The following is a 25,748-nucleotide window of genomic DNA, read 5'->3' on the forward strand; positions in this document are numbered from 1 at the left end:
TGGTTGTATGGTTTAAGTCACTGTTGTAATGCAAGGTAAATCATTGCCATAGTCTGAGGTATTGTGTACTCTGCAGCAAACTGTCTTCAAGGACCACTCTGTATTTGGCTTCATTCATCCTTCTGTCAACTCTGACCAGTCTCCCTGTCCCTGCCACTGAAAAATACCCGCATTGTATGATGCTTCCATCACCATGCTTCACTGTAGGGATGGTATTAGTTAGGTGATGAGCAGTGTCTGGTCTTTGCCCAACATAGTGCTCGGAGTTCTGCTCAAAGAGTTCACTTTTTGTCTCAGAGTTTTTCCTCATGCTTTGAGTCCTTTAAACTGTCATATTTTTTTTCTCGATGGTGCCTTCCATCTATCCATTCCCTCATAAATGCCTGATTGATGGAGCACTGTTGAGATGGATGCCCTTATGACAGGTTCTACCATCTCACCAGAGTACTTCTGAAGCTCTGTTAGAGTAAACATTGGGTCCTTAGTCACCTCTCTGATCAGGGCTCTTCTTGCCCAGTAACTCAGTTTGGTGGACAGCCAACTATAGGAAGAGTTCTAGTGGTTCCAAACTTCTTCCATTACACAATTATTGAGGGCATGATGCTCCTAGGTACACTCAAAGCTTTTGAAATAGTTTTATACCCTTGCCCTGTTCTCTGCCTCACCAGTTTTATTTCAGAGATCTACAGAGAATTCTTTAGACTTCATGGCTTGGTTTTTGTCCTGATATGCTGAGTGAATTGTGGGGCCTTATATACTGTACATAGATTTGTGTCTTTCTAAACTATGTCCAATCATTTCAGTTTGCCACAAGTAGGCTCCACTCACATTCTAGACATATCTCAAGGACAAATAAGGTAAACAGGATGACCCTGATCACAATTTGGAGTGTTGCAGCAAAGGGTCTGAATTCTTATATAAATGAGAGATTTGTGTTTTGATTCTTTAAAGCTTTTCAAACCTTTCTGAAAAGAGATCTTCACTTTGTCATTATGGGTTATTGAGTGTAGATTGATGGGCAAAATCCCAAATGCATCAATTTAAAATGAAATTAACAACACAATAAAGTGTACAGAAAGTGAAGGGGTCTAAAAACTTTATGAATCCACTGTAAATAACTTCACTTATGGTCAAATGTCTCATTCTTCTAAAGTTTTCTTTAGCGTGTTCACATTTAATTTTGGAGGATATTCACCTGGCAAAGCACATGTGCTGACATCACACTGTGTATGATACAATGTGAAAAGGTCTCCAGTTGAGCTTGCCTGAGTATTACATTCTGTACATTCCTGACTTGGGGCTTAAAAAGGGGAAAAGAGAGCATATTGCGAATTTATAAGGTGCATGGGATGAAAAAGTTTAAAGTTAACTCATTATTCTCTAACATCAGTAGTCTAAAACAGTTTTAGGTGAACTTTTTTGCATTGCTATTTTTTTCTGTTAAATTCTCACTTAAATTTTAGATCACACAATTAAATGATTTTAATATTTTTACGTTTAAATTCCATTTATATAATTTTGTTCCATAGAAAAATATGAAAAAATGCCAATTATTTAACAATTTTTTTTTCATATAATCACAGTGGTATAAAAAAAAACTGAATGCACACGTAAGCGTTCACGAAGATTTCATACTTTTGCTTCATCTTCCTCGAGCTTAAACAGTGATAATAATAAATCCTGCTATTGAGACGAATGTGATGCGTTGAATTAAAAACAATCAGACAAGTGCCGGCTTGTAAATATATATATATGATTACCATGCAGCAGGAACTAAGCCTACTGGTTATAAATTCTTTCATACAAAATAACCCTTTGAACTTACATTTACCATGTGATGTTCCCGTTAAGCAGTAATTTTGAGTGCGCATGTCTGCTAGTAACCGCGCGCGCGTGCGCGCGCCTCTGTTTTTTTGTGTGTACGTGCATGTGTGTGTGTGTGTGTGTGTATTTGAGAAAGAGAATTCTGCTCTTTCACTGCTCCATCCGGGAACTTTCGAATTAGCATTGACAGCCGAAGCGCAACTTTTCCCGAGGCAAAGTGAAATCAAGCCGCGCACTCGGACAGAATCTAGTCCTCCTTTTTTAAGTCATTTTTATCGAAATAATTCTAAAGATTAGTTTTTCATTGTTACGCATTGCGTTTAAATCATTTTAGCGATGGATCTGTGTATGCGCAGATATCTTTATTATGTGTTTAGATGACTTTCAACACAGGCGTAAAGTGAGTGATGAGTCCTGTCCCCAGCAAAGAGGCAAGAACTTGCTTTGCAGACTGAGTAGTTGTTCTTTCGATTGTTATTGTCGCTTTTTTTAATTTTATTTTTTGCGCAAACTTGTTCGCGATTGCTTTGAAAGTGGTAAAAAAGTGCTTTGAAAGTCCAAACATGGAACTACAGGGCCTACAAGAGGCGTTGAAAGTGGAAATCCAGTGTCATCAGGTATGTAAAAAATCTTATAATTTTATCCTTATTGGTCTTTGAGCGAATGAGAGCGAGTGGGGGAAAAATCTGGTGGGATCGATCGCTCAAGCTGTGCTTTCCTATAAGCTAAGTGCACCGAGCTTTTTATGCTGTTTTTGCTGTAATGTCGGACAGAGACATGAAGTGTAGTTAAGTGAGACGTGTTTCAGCTACTTTTCGGAGTAGTTTCGGAATTTTATTTAGCCTTTTTCCCCCTCAGAGCAACACGGATTTGGAGGAATAATGCAGTGGTGCTTGGTAGAGATTAGGACGAGACCTGAATATTTATGAGCTGGTGAAAACTGACTCGCAGTATTTGCTTGGGCTCTTTGTTCCTCCCATACATACTAACTTGAAACAGTTTTGTAATCCTTGTTTTATGCTTTTTCTTTCTCTTTAGAAACTAGTTGCACAGATGAAGCAAGACCCACAGGTAATTGAAAATAATTCCTAAAGCATTATAAATCCCCACCACTGTTTTAAAAGGTCGCCTGTGTTCGCATTTGATGGGGGAAAAACTTTATCAACATAGATCTCCATTCTTTTGCTTTTTAACTCGGCGCTGGCCTTTTGGTGATGTTTCGATGCTTGTTGTATGCTAAACATTTCAGACTCTTGTTATTGAGCAATCGTTCGGCATTGGTGTTGTTCAATAAACAAAATAGGCATAACATAATGATTACTACCGTACGACATTGATTGTGTTTTGTGCTTCATTTTATAGAACGGTGATCTTAAGAAACAACTCCATGAAAGGCAATCAAGAATTACAGCTCTTAGTGAGAAACAAGTAAGCTATTTCAGACTGTGCTAAAGCTATTGCTATGTAATTTATCGACCATTTCGGGTTGCTGCCTTTTGACGGAATTAAGTTGAAATGGGTTTTTGCGTTTTTCTCTTTAGTGGCATGATGTCTTTGTGACTTGATTGGGTTAGTTTTGCTGTTTATTTCATGACTTGTGTAGTTCGGGCTTACGTAGAAATAGCTTTGGTACAAGTTAGGCAAGCGCTGAAGTACAGAAAAAAATTTAGCGTCCATTTTGAGGAGGGTCGACATGTTTCTGGAGTGTGGAAGGAAAATGACTAAAATCGTCGTCCATCAGCGCTTACTCGACACGGAATCGGCTATCTGCAAAGATAAAAGCCTTCTGATGAAGTTGTTTATGATTGTTAGGTCTTTCTGGCTCGCATTTTTTCTTTGTCACACTATGCCGGCAGTTTTTATTGATTACTTTCTCTTCTGTTGCATTTTTCCTCTTCTCGGTTGGAACTGACGTGTGAGCGTTTGATTAGAGTTCACTACCACTTTTTATAAGCCCGCATCCATCGGGTGACAAGTAGAACTTGATTTAATCTATGTACTTAATTCACTGTGCTATTCACGTAAGTTAAGGTGTACATCGGCAAGCTCTTTTTTGTTGTACATTCAAGGCATGATAGCTGATTTTAGCAAAAGAGCAGGCGGAGGAGGTGGTGGAGGAGGAGGGTACATTTTTTCAGCACCGTGGACAGATGCCATTGAATGTTTCTGCCACAATAGTGCTCTCTACTCGCACGGCGATCACTCGCGCACTGAATAAAGTTCAAGCAGGCCACGTCTTGTGCACGCAGAACACGCCATCTCTCCTAATAACTTTAGGCTGCATTTGAGCTTTGCCAGAGCTGTCAGTGATTTCTTGACCTACCTTGTGGAATCTATTGATCTTTTATTTTAAGTTTAATCGATGCCGTTTGCTTAGGAATCTAGCCCTAAACTAATCGAATACTTAATCTTATTTTTAAGAAATAATAATAATAATAATAATACTAATAATAATAATAATAAGTAATAAATGATCGCGGTGACTACAGGAAGTATTTTAACAAAGTGACTGTAGTTACTTGCGTCAACGAAAGTGGTTTATTTAAATAGAAATATTTTTGGAATTAAAAAAAACTGTAATTCCAACGCATATTAAAGTCAAATAGCATCTTTATGCGTAATCTTTGCCTTTCGGCTACATCCAGATGCTTGCTTCCTTTTTCGTTTTGGCAGTGTTATTGGGAAACGATTTCTTTCTCTTTTAGGTGTTTTTGTAAAATCACTTCCAGTTTGATAGTGGAAGCTTCCATTTTGTGAAGGGGGAGGGGATATGTTGGTTTATTCCTAACATGGAGAAAAAGTCTGCAGAGTTTCGAGGTGGGGGATGGGTTCCCCATTCATGCTGAACATTACCATTTTGATTGCTTTGGTGCCGTTTTTTTTTGAAGGGGGAGGGGCACATGGAAGAAGGCAAGAGAGTAGAGGGGGTAGAAAAAGCTACTCGGCAAGGCACAAAAGATGTTTAATCACTGGAGGAAATACAAATTTGATTTGTTCGCGGTATTGATAAACCCCGGCCTCCTGGTAAAAGGGGAGAAAAAATAATTTGTAGTCTGAAAAAAAAAAAAAACGAACAAGTTGTTAAGTCTTTATAGTACCTGCTGAGTAAGGATTTTTTAATACATGCTTCAGCTAGATACTAGTATTAACAGATTCGTGATTGTTAGTGTATCTTTATGCTTAATGTTACCGATTGTCAAAAATATTTACCAATACTCTCTGAACATTTTTAATGTACACACACACACACATATATATATATATATATATATATATATATATATATATATATATATATATATATATATATATATATATATATATATATATATATATATATATATTCATTATAGGCATCTAAACGTTCTAATTCTAGTACACGCCCATAAGAAGTGGCTCAAATAACGAGCGCGGTTATTCTTGTTTGCATCATTTTCAGTTTGTATGCTTGCAGTGCAGCTTGCTCTCAGCAAAACATTTCACCTGATTTGGAAGGAAAGAAAGAGATAGTCAATCTTCCGGCATTTAGCAGCACCTTTTCAAAATCTGGACCAGTATTCACACATATTTAAACGAGTTTAATGCGTGCACAAATTCCTACAGGTTTTAAAGTAATACATTTGAGAAAGAAGGACAGAAAACAATTGTTTGTCTTGCAGCTCTGCTAATGCAGTAGCGGAAAAGCTAACCACTCTCGACGTGTCATAAACAGCCCCAAATTTTACGTGCGTTGAGTTGCGTTATTATGTTTAAACGTGCTCAGGTTTAACTGACTTTCAGCAATAAATTCTATCGAATGATTTCTGTCAGTTGTTGAAGGCTACTAATGCGCCACCATCACAAGCTTATTATAGAGATTTATAAACGATACGGTGTTTATAAGGTATTGCGGGAGAAAATATACAATGCTTTCTACGTCAGTTTTGTTATAGCACTTTTATTAGTTATATGGAATATCATCTTTTTTTCCAAATCAGACACAAGATCATCTCAAAAAGCAGGAAAATAAACCAAAAAAACTGAAGCCAACTTGTGGGTCCTCACTCTGGTCATGTCTTATTGTGGTGGAGCACATTGTTTTTGGTTGATTTTTTGTTTTCTTTCTTTACCCTTTATGCTCTGTGAGGTTTGAGGCAGATGGGAACACAGAGGAGGAGGGAAGACGGTCTAATAAAATCTCTTTGGAGGCCTAGCTGATCTGCTGCTGTAATTTATAACATCAGCCTCTCACTGTGTTTGAGTCATCTTATTAAACAGCACAAGCTGGTGACTACAGTGTTGGATCGCCTCCTCTTCAGTCCTTTAATATCTCGTCATCCGCCTAAAAGTTGCACAGGATGAATTTACTGGAATGTCCGCTTCAACTGTAGATGCAGGAAGAGCTATTTTACAGGCAAGAGTGTCAAGGAGACACCACAAATTGTTCTCCATGTTTCAGGCGGTGCATCCAGTGTAATCCTCCCTTGCATTAGTTAGCCTTAAGTTATTTTAAGCCCAAATTTTCGATGAGCAGTTGGTTAAATTTGATGGCCTTTGACATTCTCTCCTATTTTAGGAAAGATGCAGATTGTATTTGTTTCTGTGGTGATTTTCTGCTTCCTAGACTGCAGACATTTTATGTTTGTTTAAATAAATTAGATGCTCATGTGTACACATTCTTTGAAGATATACCCTTTCCTTTTACTTTTTCTTTTCAAGTCAGGTGCAGTGCCCATTAACTGATTTTGCTGCAGCCAGTACTTTCCATCCTCACTAAGCTGATTAAGTGCATCACTTATTCATTTGGAGTCTACCGTTAGCAGCACAGAGCTGCAGCCATCCTACTTACCATTCACATGACTTTAGACAGAAGAGATGATATTAGTCAGTGGAAATTAGGAACTTGTTGAAAAAGAGTAATTTACTTTAACACCTCAAACTAATATAGTGTATAAAAATCCTTCAGGCTAATTATCTTTTATTACGTATTGCTATCAAGTGTAATGCTTCAAATTAACAGAAAAATATGTGGATTCTTTGGTGTGTATTTGTACTCCTTGAAATATGCTTTCATCTTTGCATTTTTGTGTACTCTTTAAAATGTCTGTTCGCTTTATGAAATGTGGTATTTAAAATAATTATTGATTAGTCTGATTATGAATAAAAATGTTTGACTACATTTTTGCAGTGTTATCAAAAATTAAAACATACATGGAAGTGGGTGGAGGAATGAATGTTTTAACATAATTATAAATGTAATAACTGTTTTGTCAAAAGACATATAGTAGTAGTAGTAGCAGCGGTAGGAGTTTTGTCATGTGTAAGGAGTACAGTGAAATTCTTACTTGTATGTCCTGCCAGCCTGCAACCTGTATGCCACACTCCATCTAGAAGAATGATAAGAACGTATGCTATCCAGCATTATTTCCTGTATTAACCTGTTGCTGGCAGGATAAAGTCTTCAAGCTTTGGATCATAGTGGAAAAAACAGATGAATGTGATATATTGAAAGTGTAAATGGATCAAGTGAAATCAAAAGTAGTGTCATTTCTTCCAGTTGTCCTGCCTTGTTTTTGTTCCCAACATAGATTCTAACTTCCAGGACTATGGCAATGGAATAGTAAGTTTAAATAATAAATGCCTGCACAGGGCAAATGAATTATAGAATCATATCAGAGTATGTTAAGTATCTATATGTTTGTTTTTGTTTTTTGTTTAATTACCTCCAAGATTTTGTTCTGGTTTCCTAAATGGCATTTTATCCTTTAGCAGTAGAAGTATTGTAATGTGTACAGAGTAAATGAAATCCCTACTTAGATGTCCAACCATCATGTAACACGTCATTCTTTAGTGCCATGATAAACAAAAGTGTATTAAAATACATAACATAGTTTTAATTTATAGAGATCACAAATCAGCTTACCTGATTTGCTTAGCCATTTTGCCATACCACTTGTTTGTTAAGCTCCCAGTTACGGAAAACAATGAGTAAAAACTCATATAGTAAATAATAGCAAGAACCTATGAGTATATTTGCAAGAGAAAGGACTGATGCACGTCTTTTATTAATGTAATATTAATTCAAACAGAAAACATTAATCAAAAATGTATAAAGCATGCGGCAAAGTTATTACAGTATTCTTCAAGCCTCCATGAATATCCTAATTTACTTTTTTGTTTTATTACTTCTGAGAAATTCTAGTTTTGCATCAGGAGGATTCAGAATTCATAGGTTGTATTTCATTACTTTTCCATTTATTTATAAAAAAACGTAAACAAAAAAAATTAAAGGCACAATTCGTGAAGCAGTTAAAATATGTCATCTGGTGAAGTTCGACTAGCATAAGAGAGATAATGGAGGCCTTTATTTTTAGGAGCTGTTATTTGAGTTTACTATTTTCCCTTATATGTGATCTTGTTCTTTTCCTGCCCATATTTGTATGAGTTTTGCGTCTTTGGCAAAATTATTTCCTTCTTATTATGGTTTATTTTCTGTGGGAGCTCCCATCTATAGGTAGTTAGATATATACTCTAAATAGATTAAAAACAGATCACTAAATGCTCATACAGTATTAAAATGCTTGCAATAATGTCATATATAGTAAGCTTATATATATGAACATTTACATTTTTGTACTTTTTACCTGGATATTTGAATCTACTGTTTATCTGAATGGTTATCCAGTTTCCCTGCAACATGCTCAAAGATGTTCATGATAAGTTAATTGCAGGTTCTAATTTGGCTTGTGTGGGTGAGTAAGTCAGGAAAGGGCTGGCAGTCTCTTTAGGGTTGCTTCCTGCCTTGAGCCCAGTGTTGGCATGTTGGCACTGGCTCCCAACAACATTAGATACAAAAAATTAGAAAATAGATGAAAATTGGTTTAGTCTGTACTTCTTTATTTTACATTCCTTTATTTATTTAAGCTTGATTTCTCTTCTTAAGATTATATGATGATATCATATGTGACTGCTGAAATGAACTAATGCCTGTGACAAATTTAATAGACTCATCAATTATCATGATGCAGAAAGTACAACATTAGTTACTCATTGAAAGGTACTGAAAATTCCAGGGGCTTTCTTGTAAAGGAAATTGCTATGAAAATATTCCTTTCATTTGCTGTTATGTTTGGAGATTACACACATTTTCTGTTTTTGTGGCGCTTTTCTGTGATGTCTTTAGTTTATGTGGGTATTTTAGATAATTTTCAAACTGACAATGGATAGCATTTTTTTGTTTTGTAATTAAAGTAAATTATAGTTTCAAGAAAGCTAAACCTCATAAAATTATGTACTTGTAAGTAGTGTAGTGGTTAGCACTGCTACCCCAGAGTCCCAAGTTTAAATTCCTGTGGAGTTAGCTCAGTTACCTGCATGTACTCTGTACTCATGTACTTCCAGTCATATTCTAGAAACATGCCAGTTAGGTTAATTTGTGACTCTGAACTGACTGTGTAAGACTTAGCGTGAATGTGCCAGTCAATGGGTTGGCACCCTAGGTTTGGCTTTTGCTCAGATTCTCCAGAATAGAATGTAGCTACTTCAGCCATTTATTGGAATGGATAGGTCATGAAATGAAGTGAACTACAATGCCTTATGACGTTTCGATGAGATCTTAAGAAAAAACAAATCGTCCTCAGCTAGTTTAAAATCTTATCACTGAATGGTGTAATATAAATTCTAATTTCTGGGTACTTTTAATAATAGGTCTTTTGTAGGTTTTACAATGCAGGGTCAGGTTGAAAATTTGTTTAAAAATGAAAGCCTTTTATCTTGTGCTTTCTTTATTGTCACCAATATATTTACTGTGAAATACGTTATTCCTAATATAACATCCTCAAAATCCAGTTCTGTCCAATTTGGTGTTTATGGGTGGAGGCATTCCTGCCAGCATCAGACACAAGGCTGGAAGTCAGCCTAAGAAGCCTCTCACGCATATACCAATAGATCATGATTTAGAATGGCTAAGTAACCCTAACACATCTGTCCTTCAGAAGTGGGCCAAAAAAAAAAAAAAAGAAACTATCCAAAGAAAATTCCCAAACCTTACACACAAAATGAGGGAGGACAGCAGCTGGGCTTCGGATATGAACCTTGGAAACATGATTGAATGCTGTGCCACAGTGAATATTTTTATTTTTACTTGATTTCTTCACACTGGTAATCTCTCTTTGTATAAAGAGTCATTCTGTTTGATTATCATGAGTTTGTTACACATTTTTTTATTTCTGCAGCTTAATTCTGTATATTTGTGGGAGGGGCAGGAACATAAGAAGCCCATTATTCTCAGGATTGTTCATATTTAGCACAAATCTTTGAAGTATAGAAGGCCATAACCTCGGCAAACCACATAGCAGCTCTAGCTAATTCTTGTGCTGCCTTATAACTAATTTTATGCTATATACAGTATGCTTAGCATAGGACTGTATGAAGCTTGAAATCAAACCGTGTTACTTTCAAGGCTTTAAAATATTCAATAACGAATCACAGGAAATTCTCAAGGAAGAAACAACTTGTCATATTTGGTTTACTTACTCTGCACAGGGAAGGGCAATTAACCTTGTTATACATGCACTCGATGCACTTAACTGGATGCATTTAAATAAGTTTCAGAATATTGGCATTGTGCGTTTCAAAGGATTGTTTTATGTAGATTTAACAACTCCAACTTTCACTTCTAGAAGAAATTGTTTTAAAAGTGTAGAATTAAGTACAAAGTTCACCTTGCCTGTTTTAAGTAAGATAAGTGCATAATTTTTTTTTGATCGAATCAAGGACAACATTAGGGTTAGGGGGTTAAAATAGCACTTGTATTTTCAATGGTGCTTTCCTGTAATTTACACAAATGGCATATGTGTTAGCACTGGAAATCAGATAGATCTCTTTTGATTGTTATTCACCATTTATGTACCTCCATGTTTTGCTAGGGTTCAACTGTAACTCTCCAAAATACACCCAAATTATATGTGTTGAACTACTTTTTTGTCCTGGTTGCAGTTTTTTGTAGTTTTTATGCACATTTTATCAAAACAAACTGTGTATTAGTGTTCCCAAAGTATATATTTATTTGTGTTTAACTTATTTTGCACGCTTTTAGTAAAGAACCAGGCATAATATTATGTAAGAGAAAGTAAGACTTGTATGAGTTATCAAGAGTAGCTTTTGGCTCTGTAGATAAAATGCTTGCATGGTGCTAATTCAGTCTATTTAGTTCACAATCTTTTGATTATTTTAGAATTTGAACACAGCAGTGATATTCTGACACTCTGAACATCTGCTTCAGTCTGTGCTTTTTGGTGATGCTGTAAAGAATTTTATTTTGACTGAAATTATGGGATAAATCTTCACCCTTGACAGTGGTCACTAATTATTAAATCTAACATGTTTTTGTTTGTAAATTTGAAATTCATGAAGTCAAAAAATGGTTACCCAAGATGCTTTTTTTTGTGTAATTTTATTAGAACTTATAAAGTGTGAAAATTCAATGTAAACAGCATTTAGTTTGTAGCACATTTTTTTATTGGCAATGTGCTGGTTCCTTTGTCAGAATGCCATGCCAACATTGCAGACAACACCAGTACTTTATAATAATACTCATTAATCAGATAAAACTTGTAATACTGAAAACAAGCAGTATTTGTAGACTGAAAACAAATAGTATTTGCAGAATCTTTGCTTTGTTATACTTTGTAACCTGACCAAGTAGATATTCCAGTAGTACTGAGTATTAGCTTTACTTGGACTCATAAATCCTTCCTTACTAATTTTTTTGTTTAAGATGGTATTCTGGTACATTTTGCAGATATCCTGTCATTCATATTAGCTGTAAGTACAAAGTTTAAATGGGTGGTAGGAAATACTGCCACTTAATCGTGGTTCCCTGTGAAGTTTAAGTTAGTTGAAATTATTGTTTTCCTTGTTGAGACGACACAAGCTGATGGAAATGGAAGGCTGCATTTCCTTCATGCAGCTGGTTGTATGCCTATAATGCAACTGTCCACTGTGGTGTTTTGCTCCTATTGATTGTTTATTTGATAATATTTATTAGATTCATTGATTGTGCTATTTAAATTTCCTTTTCACTAGTTTTCTCACAGACTAGATTAAGGTCGTCCATTAGAAGTATATGAGCTTGGGCAATTTTAGCATGGGAACAACATCCTCAACAGACACTCTCTCGTTGCTTTGTGGTTTTATGGATACATCACAAAGTTGACTAACTAGAACAGTTCCACCAATAGCAGAAGTCATTGCAGTAACAATGGTTATTGTGTATTTACATTAAAAGGTCTTTCTACACAGAAAGTGAGTTGTTGCAAAACCAGCTTTGGTTGAATATGGAAAAGTAAGGGAGAGAGTGGCATTACATACCAGCAATTTACTGTTCTTCCTTGTAAGTAAATAATTAATAAGTAGATAATAAGTTTTTTTCAGTTGTTGATTTGGACTTGTCTATGTGCAAGATTCTACTATATGCTACTCTTAATTTTGTCATTTAAAATAAACTACAAGAAACCCCTTTTGAGCCAGTGCATTGTGACAACTGATAGTAAATAACTACTTACTACTAGAAAGTGTTTTTTCTTGTAGTTAGTACATAATTTTAATAGTTACCTAAATTAGTATTGTTGTTATTGTAGAGCCTTGCAATGTAACCCACTTGGCAATTTCTGAGCAAAATTTCATGGCTGTGTTTATTTTGTGTGATGCTCCAGGCTTTGAAGTTGGAACTATGATGCACTATCTGGGCAGTATTAGTCATCTGAACTGTTATCACATGGGCTCACACACACTGCCGGTCATATTTGTTTGGTGGTCAAGTCAGCTTTGTTCACCTAAGATGCATCAGTATCAACCAATATTTTTAAGACTTGGCCATACCTTTGTTGGCCATAGCAAGAGTATGTTATATAGTCTTGAAGCCTTGTAATATTTCAAGGCTTGTTAATTATTTTATTTTCTCCTGACCTATTTTTTTTTGTATTTTTTCTGTTACAATTTTATTTAATCTCTGACATCTGTATACTTTTCTGCATAGTCCCCATTCTAATTTTGTTATTTTAATACATCTGCTCACTCAGTGCTTAAGGCTCAATGGACATGTATCTGTTGGCTGCCTCAAGTAGAAAATCTCTCGTTCTGCTTTGGAGAACCCCAAGTCCATTTCTGTAGGTGTTATGTGCCTCTATTAGTCATTTTAGCAAGACTTTAGTTTATACTATAAAAATTAACAGTAATGTATCTTGTTACTTCTTAATAAATACATAGAGTTTTATCTGGGTTAGTAAGCTTCTTATTTGCCACAAAATAAACAATGCCTCTTTAAAATTTAAAAATCAAGCTGGTTAAGACACCTGCTGTCAGTTTGGTGCAATTGATTTCAATTGACTTTGAATTTCTTCACTAAGTGAAGCTTCTTAATAACTCTCTTAATCCCATGTTACCTCATTACTAGAGCCAGCTCTAATGATGATCCGGGAGATTTAGAAAGTTTTGTTTACAACGCCTTTGTCTTTCAGACTGAGGATTTATTTTCAGACTTGCGTTTTTCCTTGATTATCAATAGTCAGTTCTGTACTAAAGTTTTCCTTTTTTTGTCTGATTATACACATGAACTGGCTAATTGTTTAATACTGCACACATCATTTGGTCACTGCTGCAGTGTTTAATGCTTTAAACCTTTAGCATAAAGGAACTAAATATACAAATCTTTGTTAAATAGATATACATTTTTTTAGCCTTTTGAATCCATATAGCCATGAAACAGAATACATTTAACCAATTTGGGTTTATTAATATAGCTTATGACAAGGACTGAGGTTTATTCTGTATTTACTTACATATTAGTTATTCAGCCATGCTCTGTCTATCTTGATATGTGTGATACAATAAATGGAAACATTTGTAACAATTAAAAGCATCCCTGAGTTATATATTATTGTAGCCATATTTGTTCTATAAAATTATATAATTTTATATACTTATTCTGATAAAAGATTGCATGGTATACTCACTGCTTTTTGATTTATTCAACTTTGAAAAGGTTTAATTTTATAACATGTGGTACATCAGGCAAATTAAAGTCACATTAGATTTTTGGTTAGAAGATGTCCTTCTGTGGGAAGTGCTTAACCAGTAAATGGGGCTGCAAAAACCAGATTGACACATAACATCAAGAACAAAGTCAAAAAAAGGACTTAACAGTGGTACAGAGACAGAAAGGTAATTTTTTCGAGACAGGATACCAGCTGGGGCATCCACAAATTCTTGTTTTGTTCAGATCTTAAAGGTGCCCATGGCAAAGATTGTCCAAGTGTCAAAGAGCATAATTGTTTTGCTTTTATTATTTGTAAGACTACAGTGAATTAATAAGTGAATAGGCTCACCATCTGCATGCTGCCTAGCACTGAGTTCCCTATTACTATAAATATTAATTGTTGCTCCCATTCTTCTTATTACACACTGCATTTTATAAATATACATGCTATGTTAAAAATAGCCATATTTCATATTTTAGCTTGTAACTTAAATATTACATCCTGCTTTCTAAATTTACTTACAATTTATGCCTGTTTGATATATTGTATATAATGCTGTGTTCATGGTCGGTTTTCATTTAAGAAACGGATTGGTAGAGGGGGTTTGCAAACTTCTTCATATGGAAAGAGGAAGATAGCATATGCTGCTGCTGCTGCAAATGGAGCACTTCAATGCCTGACTTAGTGTGGGGGTTGAGGTAGGTTGTGAAGCATTTGCTGTGTCAACAATGATTGGCGGAGCTCATTAAAACAGAGCAGAAAAAGAATAACATTGTTCATTGATTTTTTTTGGTACTGTTTCTTAAAAGTTTACAGGGTTAACATGTTGACACATTTCAAAATATTTCCTACATTTATTTTAAATAAATATGAGCTGAAAATATAATTTAACTAATCCATGCTCTGTTACACAGTATTTTGTGATATTTTTATAAAGTCTTTCTTTGTTATTGTTCTACAGAAACAATTCTTAGAGTGTCAGCTCAAATTGTTAATATGGCTTAGTTCCCCGTTCATCTGCAGACAGTCGCAATGATGACTTACAGGAAAGAAATGTAAACATATTATTTGAGAATGGATACACATTACTTCAGATTTGCTAAAAATTAGATTTTTGGTTCTTTCTTTGAAACTGCAAACAAGCTGAAGAGATAATTAGGATTAATACAAATTCTGTAAAGAAATAGAAATACTGCAGGTTAAACGAGCAAGGTAGCAATCAGTTTGTATTAATAGATTGTATTTTCTGTATTCACTGACTCATACTCAAGCACATGCACTCACATATGTATTAGAGTGAGGCTATTATATATCTGTAAAATGAAACAATTAGAATTAATTCATATATATATAGTATATAGTATATATATAGTAATATATATAATATATAGTATATATATATATAGTAATATAAATATATGTATATATTACTGTTCTCTCTGTATGTCTCTGTCTGTGTGTGTGTGCGCGTGTGTGTGTGTTTGTATGTGAAACTGGCAGGAGATGTCTTTAAAAGTTGAAAAAGGTGTCTTCACAACAGCAACAATTGCAAAAGTCATCTCATAATTTTAGCAGAATCCAAGCTTGACTTTTGGCTTCCTGCAATCAGAATCAAAATTTAGGAATTAACAGAGTTAAAGACCTTGATATTATGCTATAGTAAGCACAATTCCCTAGTTTTTAGGGTTAGAGACCTTCTTAAAAATGCAGTTCATACAGTATAAACACCTGGACCAGTCTTAAGTAACTCCCTTCCTTGCTGTCGGAAGTAAACTGACAACTAGTGGTGGTCAACTCTCAAATGATTTGTTCTTTTTCAGTCATATGAATAGATTAGCAGGCATGAAAGAATTTGCTGAGAAGCTCATCTGTATTGTGAATGAGTGTTCTTTGTGATGTCATCAGCATCTTCTGTTTCAAAGATGCTGGTAGATGTTTAAAGTGCATGCACAAGGACCACCGGAATCATAAGTCTTGACTTCATTCACTTAAGATTCTTCTGAGTTCAGATTATATCAGTATTGGCGAATGAAAACTCTGTCACTGATGATCATCTCAGTCATCATACACATACAATACAGTAATAACACATTTATATTAGAACATAATTATCGTTTTGTTTTATACAATTCCTTATTGGAATTGTTTCAAACTGAATATTTAAACAGTATTAAAAAATGTGTATGTCCTTTTGTACATTCAACAAATCAGTCTCACAAAACTGAACTGTATAAAAAATATTATTCTGATTTGTAACAATTTCTAACAATTTTTTTTTTCAACTTCACTTTAGTGCACACCGTTGTACCGCTCATTGACTGTACTGGGCATGTATCATTATCTGATTCTGCTGAGTTCAATATGAATTATTACTTGTGAACTAGTTGTATGATTCTCATGGATCTGATTTGTGAACAAATCACTACGTGAGAGCCAGTGGTATCATTTTCATACATTTGATATGTGAACAAATCATTACTTGAGAACCAGTTGCATGACTCTCATTCAAGTCCCCCTGGACTTTATGCATGCTTCAGTGTTTAATCTTAAAAATGAATCAAAAGAATTGATTTAGTAAAGTGAACAGAAATACCCATCATTACTGACAATCCTTCATTCCTGGCTGTTTTTTTTCTGGTCTGTGAGGGGCTGACCAAAAGGGAGTCAAGAGGCAGGGGCAATTTTGGATGCTAAAACCACCATGAACTTAAATGTTTAAGCATTCCAGGATACATGACTTTATTACAAAAAGAGAGAGAAAAGAAAGAAAATCAGGGCTTCAGCCAAATGTTATTACTCCATTCTGCTCACTTAGAATTTCTTAAGATTTATTAAATGCATTAAGTAGTCTAAAAAAACAAATAAATAAAAACAATTCTTTGTGCTTTTGTGTGAATCAGCAATCCACTTTAGCAGGGTCAGGACCCTTTGTAGCGGAGTTAGTTCTAATCTTCAGGTCAGAATGAACTGACTTTTTGGGATTTCTTGTCTCTTTTTAATCAGTTTCTGTGTCACCTGACCAGATGTGATATCTCCTTACTGGACTCTGGAGTCTCCTGGCCTTTTTCTGGAAGAAGATAAAGGGAAAAAAACAGGAGGCTTTCAGACTTCCTCTCATGTTTGGTGTTTTTCTGTGGAATCAGTAGACATAAATATAGATGCACAGTAATTAATTATCCATAAAAAAGAAGAGTCTAAGCCGTAGCATGGAAATGGGATGCAGTAAAATAACTAATTTAGAATGTGTTGAAAAGGAAAAAAACCCATTAGTACTTAGCATGCCAGAAACAACAAGTTAAATGAGGACAACAGTGATGGTAGATGAGTTAACAAGAAAACAGCTCTCGCAGTACATTGGCTAAGATCAACAATAACCTCCACCATTGCAGTACAGAAGGCAAAACAAGCTAATTTTCAAAGAAGTTTTCAGTAGCAAATTTTTAAACGCCGTAAATCTTCAACACCCAATATAGAAGGGCCAAGTTAGAACTGGTTAAAAATACCAGAAATTAGACAGTAATGTTCTGTAACAAAGTATGACAAACAAATTAGGGAAAGATAAACTGTATCAGTGGTAAAAAGCTGATACTGCGGGGAAAGTTTCAAACTGCGGATAATCATAAAAGTACTACTTCATGAATGAAATATAATGAGTGTAGGGTCATGGCTTAAGTACTCATGGCCTTCTCTGGAAGAAGCATACTGATTATTGGAGATATTAATAATAATTATTACAGCAGAATGGCTTCAGAAGTGAATAGAAATCTCTCGTCAGCCTGTATAAAAGAAAATGCCTCCAGACTTGTGGGCTGGCACCTCTTCATGAAGCAAGACAATGACCCAAAACAACCTGCCAGTGAAAGCAAGAAGACCATTAGGGAAAACAAAGCTGAAAGTCTTAGTTTGTTGGCCAAGTCAGTTTTCTGGTAAAAATCCAATCATGCATGACTTTCATTTCCTGAAAAGGAGATTGAAGAATCTTTTGAAACAGAAACTGAAAGTAGCTGTAGTAAAGGCTGGTCCAAGGTATTGAAAAAAAAAATCTAATTTGTTGGTCATAGGGTGGATGCCATTGATCCACCAATGATCCTCAGGCAATACTAGATTTTATAATACCTAAATTTACTTTATGTTAGCATGTCTTAGTACTTTGACGTTACCTGAAATTCAGTGAAGGAATACATTTTTTTTAATCTCCTGGTTTCACTGTATGTGTACAAATGCATACAAACTAAAGGTGATATATTATAAGTTTGTTTCACATTTGTCTTGTAAATTGAAATACAGATTACCTATATATGCAGAAAAAATAACAGTTTTAACTTTTCTCTCCCAATGCATGTAGTTATGGAGGACTTTGTATATATAATGGAAAAGTGGGCACCTAAAGTGGATATGGGATATCCCTAGCGATAAAGGAATTTGAAAAGGTGAAATATCAAGTCTTGAGTGTTTTCAATCTAATAGTCATTTGGGAAATTATTACAAAATATTAAATAGATAATAATTGATAATAATTGTCAATTATGTCATATTTCCAAGTCCATAACATCTGATAGCAATACGATAGGTTCCAGAGCATATTGTGACCCTTTTGAAAGTGCCCATAAAACTGAGCAGCTCGTAAAGTAAGTCTCAGAATCCCACCTTATTATACTGTAGTTAAAGTGCTTTAGTAGAATAATAAGCGCTTTGTGAGTTGAACGTGGAATGACTGACTTGTTACTGTGACTTGTTTTTTCAGCAGTGATCAAAACATGGATCCTACCTTTTTACAGGTTGCAGCTTTTTAAATTGATTTTTGAAGATTCACACTATTAAACGCACAAGAAATAATTAACATTACCTTTAAGCTTCAATTCTATAGTTTTTTTAGAGATGCGTTTTGATATTCTAGAACAGACTCATCATTTTTTTTAACTGTTCATTCTGCATTAATCATTATTTCCACATCTACATGGGGCTTTAGTTTTTGCTTTTAGATGCGTTAATATAAATTGGTATTTCACCTGAAAGAAGTAATATGAAACAGTCATCATCACAATGACAGTGTTTGAAAAAATAAATACATTTTATATATTTTTGTTTTAATGAAGTGTAATTAATTTCTTAATAAAATGCAGTTATTTTGGTGTCATTATGTCATTTCATATGAACTCTCTGTTGAATGCTGGCTTTTTCAAAAGGTCTAGAATGTATTTTAATACTATATTGACATTTTAGAAGAAACATAAAATCTAACGTACTGGTATCACTTACTTTCCACTTTAAAATTTCTAAGATTTCAAGAAGTTCTGATGATTTCAAAAAAGCACAGAGCAAATACTTCAGCTTTTGGAAATCTTATTGGTTACTGTAACATATACACGGTATTAATTTATTTTTCCATTGTCCAAACTAGTCCACTGCAATATAGATTCATTCACATTCACTCTTACAGAGGAGCAAGGTTAGGGACACCAGATAATGTAACATGCAAGTCCTTGGGATGTGAAGATACATCCTGGAGGAAATCCGGAGAAAATAAGTAATGCACAGTGGGACAGTGCTGAATGCATATAGGAGATGCTGGTTCACAGCCCCTGGAGACCAGCTAACAATCCTATATAGAGGTTGCATATTCTCAATGTATCTGCTTGGGTTTTTTTTTTCTCTGCAGAAAAAGTGGTATCCCATTCCTCAGCCCAAAGATGTGTTTGAGTTGAATTGGTGACTGTAATTTGGCTGGGTATGTGAGAGAATTTAGGTTAATTTAGCCTGCGATGGATTAGTGGTATCTTCATTCTGCTGGGATAGTCTCTGATCCACAGACACACACACACACACATATATGTTTATATATGATACATAGATAGATACAGTATGTGTGTGTGTATGTTTGTATATGTGTATATATATATATGTATATGTGTGTATATGTGTATCAATAAGCAAAATATTCTCATGGTAAATGTTAATATATTTATAGTGGTTTTGTTTGAATTTTCTTTTTACCTCATTTGTGTTGATCATTCTTCAATTAAGAATTCGTTTTCCGTAATATTCAGAAGTGCATTTCTGTTATAAATATGCAAATTTGGCCATGATGTGTGTTACTTTAAAGATAAAAGGAGAGTTTTTTTGAATAAGGTGTGTACCATGTAATTTTATTTTCATTTCCCAACAATTTTCTGCTTAAACCTGCATATTTTAGATACATTAATCGAGAAAAGAGTATTATTTTATGTTACTTTTATTAAAACTGTTGTAAAATTTGATTCTGCATCTAGTGTTTTGTTTTGGATTGTCTCTTCTAAGCCTACTTTAAGTTTAAAGAGGAAGGCATCTTAAGGGTTTAGAATATAGCTACTGTACATTTGGCTTAGGATAAAAGGTAAAAAATAGTGGTTTTGTTGGTTTGCTTTTAGAAATGAACTATGGAGAGCAAGGCATGCAGGGATGTAATTACAAACACAAGGGATACATCCAAATAATAGTTGCCTTTAAAAGCCACAGAAGCCTGGCAGCTTTGTTTAAAGCATTCTTTAATGAACTTCTTTAGCAGTGTGTATCTTAGCAACACATTTTAATACATGGCTGTGCGGGAGAAGCTGTTAGAGAAGCATATTGAGTTGCACATAGTCATTTATTTTCTCATTTTTTTGTCTTTGCTCCTGTGCTGTTTCTTCTCAGCAGTTTGTCTGACACAAGACACAGGATGGCCTTGTAAAGTGGTAATGATCTGAACATAATCCCTGCCTGTTATTGGTGCACATTGATTATTTGTGCAACAAAGTTTTCTGAAATATTAGGTGTTAAATATTTGGGATTAACAGTGGTGTGGAGAGTTGGTTTAAGTACGCTATGGAATTGAATAATCTATGCTTATATTAATTTGACCTAAAATGTGTCTTGATCTACTAAATCCTGATTATGGGCAAAGAGAATACAAGTAGAAAAGTTCTTAAAGAAAATGAACATTTTCAAGCTTTTTGTTTAAAACACTCATTCAGCATTTATCTAATTAAATAAAATCTATCTAAAGATGGAATTGCATTTTGGATTAGATTAATTCAGGGTAAGACTTTTTTTTCTTGTAACTCTATACAGAACATGTATTTACTTAATTTATACAAAATTACTTTGTAATGGTTTTACCATTTAAAATATACTATAAGAGTTTTAGTATTCAGTAAATGAAACAGCATAAAATAATAATATGTGCTTTACAATGAAATTAGAAGCCAACTTAAGCATAAAGACTCTGGCTTCACAATACAATCACGGAAAGTATTATTTTTTCCAGTTTTACAGGTGAAACAAGAAGAATATTTTCTCTAGAAAGTAGGAGTAACAGTCCCATAAATTGTGTGTTTTAAAAGGCAAAAAAATAATTCTAAATACACAGAAAGTTCATATAATCAGTCTCTTATGATAAAATATAGTATGTGAACAGTATGAGTAAAATATATCAATTTCTAATTGTAATGTCTTAGGTCGCAAGACATTACAATAATGCATTAAACAGTTCATATTAAAAAAATTAATACTACATTCCTTTTTATTTTATCTTCTTTAACCTCATCCATTGAATGACAAATATGTAGGTGTATCAATTTATGAATCTATATATTCAATATGTATATATGCATATATAATCACAAACACAGCAATAACTAAATAAATGAATGAGTAGAAAATAAAAAACCCTGAAATCTACTTTCTAAGTTTGCTGGGTTGAAAATGGGCTTCCTTATCATATCTTCTGGAATAACTGGACAGGTCCCCACTGATTAAACCTTATTTTTCCAATTTTTAGATAACAGAACCAATCTTTTAGATATGGAAAAAATTTAAGAAAATATGGAATTCTTAGAAATTAACAAATTGATTTAGAGAGCAAACATGTTGACAAAACAAAATCTTTGTGTAGCATTTGCATATGTGAGTTTCAAAAAAGGATCTAGTAGAGGATCTAATAAACTCTGACACACTTCCAACACAATGTCTAAAATAGATGCCCAGTTAGTGAGGTTGGAAGCATGCACTGATAGCGTGTTGCCGTACCCAACATGCAACGCACCACGTAAGATCTCAGTGAAATTCTGTTACCCTATTAAAATGGCATGTTGTAAAAACTTTTTACTGGGAGGCATTCCACTTTAAAATAGTGAACACCATCAATCAGTAAGGACCAGAAAATAGCAAATTTAAAAGCAGTTGGAATTTTGAGAATTTTCTTGGATATGTCTTTACTTTAGAGCCTAAACAAAATACATATAAAAGTAATTTAGGTAAGCTAAATGAAATTCAGCTTATATCCTAAATGTGTTTGAATTTCACTGAGATGAATGTCTGAACTCGTGCCCCATGTAGGCACAAGATGCACGAATGTCTTCCTTTTTTCATGCACAAATATATGCACTGCTAAAGAACACACCATCTCGGTTCTTCTTTGTCACCTGGTGTAAACTTAACTTTTGCTATTACATGTTTTTTTTCATGAATGTTATTCTATATACAGTATCCATCCATCCAGTTAACAGCCATTTTGGGAAGTCAGCTGACAGTTTTTCAACATGAACATTTTTACATTTAGTGGAGGATTAAAAAGCAAGTCATTTTTTGATAGGCTGGGAAAGACAGGATCAAAAATATCTCAGCTTAAAAACTAGCTGTCTTAGGAATGTACACATCAAATGTCATTTTCTGATTCAAACATTCTAAAATAGGAGGCATTTTGTGCAGTTCATAACACTGCCTCTTCATTTCTTTGAAGAAATGGGTTCAGTTGCTAGCCTGGTCAATGTCTCAATGCAAGCTATGATTTGAACCATTTTTTCATGACCACCTTTTAAAAGTTGGTTTCCTAAAAAGGACAAAGAAATTATTTAATTATATAATTAGTTATAATAAAGTTTTGTCCTTTTTTGTCCAAACCCTCCAAGGAGTCGGGAAGCTTCAACAGCATTGTGCGCAGGACCCCCACACTATTTTATTGTCAACTAGTGAACAGTGGGTCCCATTTGTCATTAACATAATGTTTGCACACCCTCCCCCTTTAGCTGAAGTGCGGCATATTCAGCTTTAGAAGTGGGGGATGGATTGAGATTACCCAGGGTTATATGTCCCTTGGTCTCATAACAATAGTCTTTATCTAAAAGCGCTGTGCACAGTCACATATTTGCATGTGTTCTAAAGTTTATAATCTTATAAAGATTTGCATTAACAAAAAAGAAAATCAGCTGCCTTTTATTGTCACTACCACAGATTTTCTTCAAGGAATGTGAAGTAGCATATAACATCATAATGAGGTGGTAAACTAAAAAAAAAAAAAAGAAAATAAATTATTCTGGAAATATTAAATGTGCTTATTTACAGCAACCACACACTTCTTTTAAGTATCATTTTTAATTAATTATTTGTACTGGCTACTGTGTAGAATAAACACAAACATACGTTTTTGTATAAAGAAGCTGTGCTTCCTATCTGGCATAAATCATGTCTGCAGTGTAAACAAATTCTAGGCCTCTTGTTTTACTACCCAGCAGGCCTGCTGCACACAGTGGCACTTTAAGACTGTAGCATTTATTACAGTGGATGCTTAACAGAATCCACTGCATCAAATACTGCTTCACAGATGCTTCTAGTGTACAACCATCTTTATGAAGGGTGAGAGCGTTCACAGTGTCATAACATCTGACTTTGATACAACAGAGCATTGTTGCTAGCGCCTAGCAGTTAGGAACTGAAGTACAGTATAATGTCACTCACTGATTGGTTATTGATGAATATGCCATGACAAAATAGGAAACAGATGAGACGGAAATTAAGCACTGAAATGGACTTGAAGGAATTTGAGAATTGATTGAAATGGACTTGAACTTCTATGTATATGTAAATTTAATCTATAAGGTTTGTTTTTGTTCATGCTGTTTTTTTGGCAGGGACAGTTAATTGCATGCAGAACATTTAATGGTTTATAGGTAGGTAAATGATTTCAAAAACACAAGTGTAGTGTTAATTTAACCTTTTCAAAAATGTAATTTGAGGGTAGAATTAAGCTAGAAAAGTGCAGACTGTTATGAAACAGTGTTTATTTTAAATATCTGTGTAATGCATTTAGTTTGATTTTATAAATGCCTGCTTAACTGGGTGGAATGGCCTGTGAAAGTAGGCAATAATGTAGCAAATCACACGGGGAAAAATGTTTCTGCAGCACTATACCTGTCAGGTTTTGCAGGTAGCTCAGCCAATTTATTTCTTTTCCCTTCCCTTCTCTTCTCTCCTCTTCTGCTTTCACTTTGGTCACCCAACTAATTGCATTAGTAGCACCTATTGTCTTGTGCTGTTTGTTGTGCATCTAATTTCATGCATTGACTGAATAGAGTAGATTTTTTTCCAAGATATCATAAGTTATGAAGATGTGTTTATGCTGGGTGATTGACTTCTTCTTTCACTTGTTGGCATAGTAGTTCTTTTTTTAACTAGCTATTTTATTAGAAGTCTTGATCATGTCTCTTTCATTGTGAAATTTATGTCTTCCATCCTTTTGTTTGCCTCACAGAAGCTATTTACTGTATGATTGGCAGACTCTCATTTCCAACATTCATAGGTCTGGTCTTGTTGAGCTGTGTGTTTTTAGGAATGCAGGGTTTTTTAGTTTGTGACACTCACAGTGCACTGTGCCTTTTTGCGCAAGTACCAATGCAGTCTGTTCCCACCTTATTTCTGATAAAACCATTTCAGAAGTTCTCCACATTTCCAATGTTTTCCTGCTCTGGTAGCACAAATGTGCAGTTCTTTAAGATTTTAGAGGAGGGGCCCAGAAAGGTAGCCTACTCGCAGCAGTGTACTGTAATCATTCAATGTTTTTTCGACTTCTGAAGGAATAATTTGTCTCTGAAGGTCAACACATTTGAAGTTGGCATATTTCTAACCAGCATGATATATAAGAGGCATTGAATTTGAAGGAAAGTATTGTCTGAACCTGAACAGAAATATATTCTAGTGCTTTATTCAAAAATTGTAAATACAATTTAGATTGTTCTAGTGGATGTTGAGTGAAGAGAATTAGTTTGCCTTGAGCTGACCTGTAGGCACTTCTCTAAAGCACTGCTCACAATTTGCCACTTACTAATCATTAAGTGTTTGTTATAATAAAAATCTATTTTAAATGTTTTCTGTATTTAGTGGACAATTAAACATCTACTTTTTTCAACACTTAGTGAAAATAATTAATTTCACAGTAGTATACATATAAGTTTGCCCTCTTAACTATATAGAAGAAGCTGCTTCTTATACACAAAACAAAATCGGACTGACTTAGCGTTCAAAAAATGGCAGTTTCTGAATGCTGAAACTCGCACAACAGTATGTTGGACAGTATTGTATAACAGATACAGTCTCAGTTATGTTGTGTTCATCATTGTCAGACATCACATTACTCATTATCTGCTGAGAAGGTGGTGACCACTACTGCATGGTGCTGGTCCTTATTTTACCCAATGACCTAATATATGATGATGTTACTTGTTCATACTTTTATTTTTCTGAGAAGACAACCACAAATAAGAAGTACATCATAATGGTTACCTAAGGCAGATTAGGAAAACTGGACTAAAAATTGGGAAGACTGAATATCTGACCAGTAAAAAGGCTTATCACAAAAACTTTAATATGGGACATAAGACTTCTATTTGTCTGGTTATGCTGGAGATTGGTGTAAAAAGTTTTTTAAATGGGATAAAAAATAAAAAAAAACATGGGAATTGGTATTAGAATTAGCCGATCAAGTAACATAAAATCTGTAATTGGTATCGGCCTTGAAAAATCTGATTGGAGCATCCTTAGTAGATGGATAGACCATTCTAGTGCTAATGGCTAATCATCTTGTGCAACAGTAGAAAAACTGCCAGAAGGGTAAGA

General features: G+C 34.4%; 1 protein-coding gene across 4 annotated transcripts in view; it reads left to right on the forward strand.

Moving 5' to 3' along the window:
- The first annotated feature begins 2,144 nt into the window (after nucleotides 1-2,144).
- Nucleotides 2,145-25,748, forward strand: part of phf21b (PHD finger protein 21B) — a 147,354-nt gene continuing 123,750 nt past the window's right edge. Inside the window, exons 1-3 of one of the 4 annotated variants that reach the window (XM_039770009.1) lie at nucleotides 2,145-2,441; nucleotides 2,863-2,895; nucleotides 3,187-3,252. In XM_039770009.1, the coding sequence (XP_039625943.1) occupies nucleotides 2,388-2,441; nucleotides 2,863-2,895; nucleotides 3,187-3,252 (153 nt within the window). In that variant the 5' untranslated portion in view covers nucleotides 2,145-2,387. The remainder of the gene's footprint in view (nucleotides 2,442-2,862; nucleotides 2,896-3,186; nucleotides 3,253-25,748) is intronic. The other 3 variants (XM_039770011.1, XM_039770010.1, XM_039770012.1) reach the window with 3 other exon arrangements.

The sequence above is a fragment of the Polypterus senegalus genome, chromosome 11 (assembly GCF_016835505.1).
Source record: "Polypterus senegalus isolate Bchr_013 chromosome 11, ASM1683550v1, whole genome shotgun sequence".
NCBI classification, from domain to species: Eukaryota; Metazoa; Chordata; class Cladistia; order Polypteriformes; family Polypteridae; genus Polypterus; species Polypterus senegalus.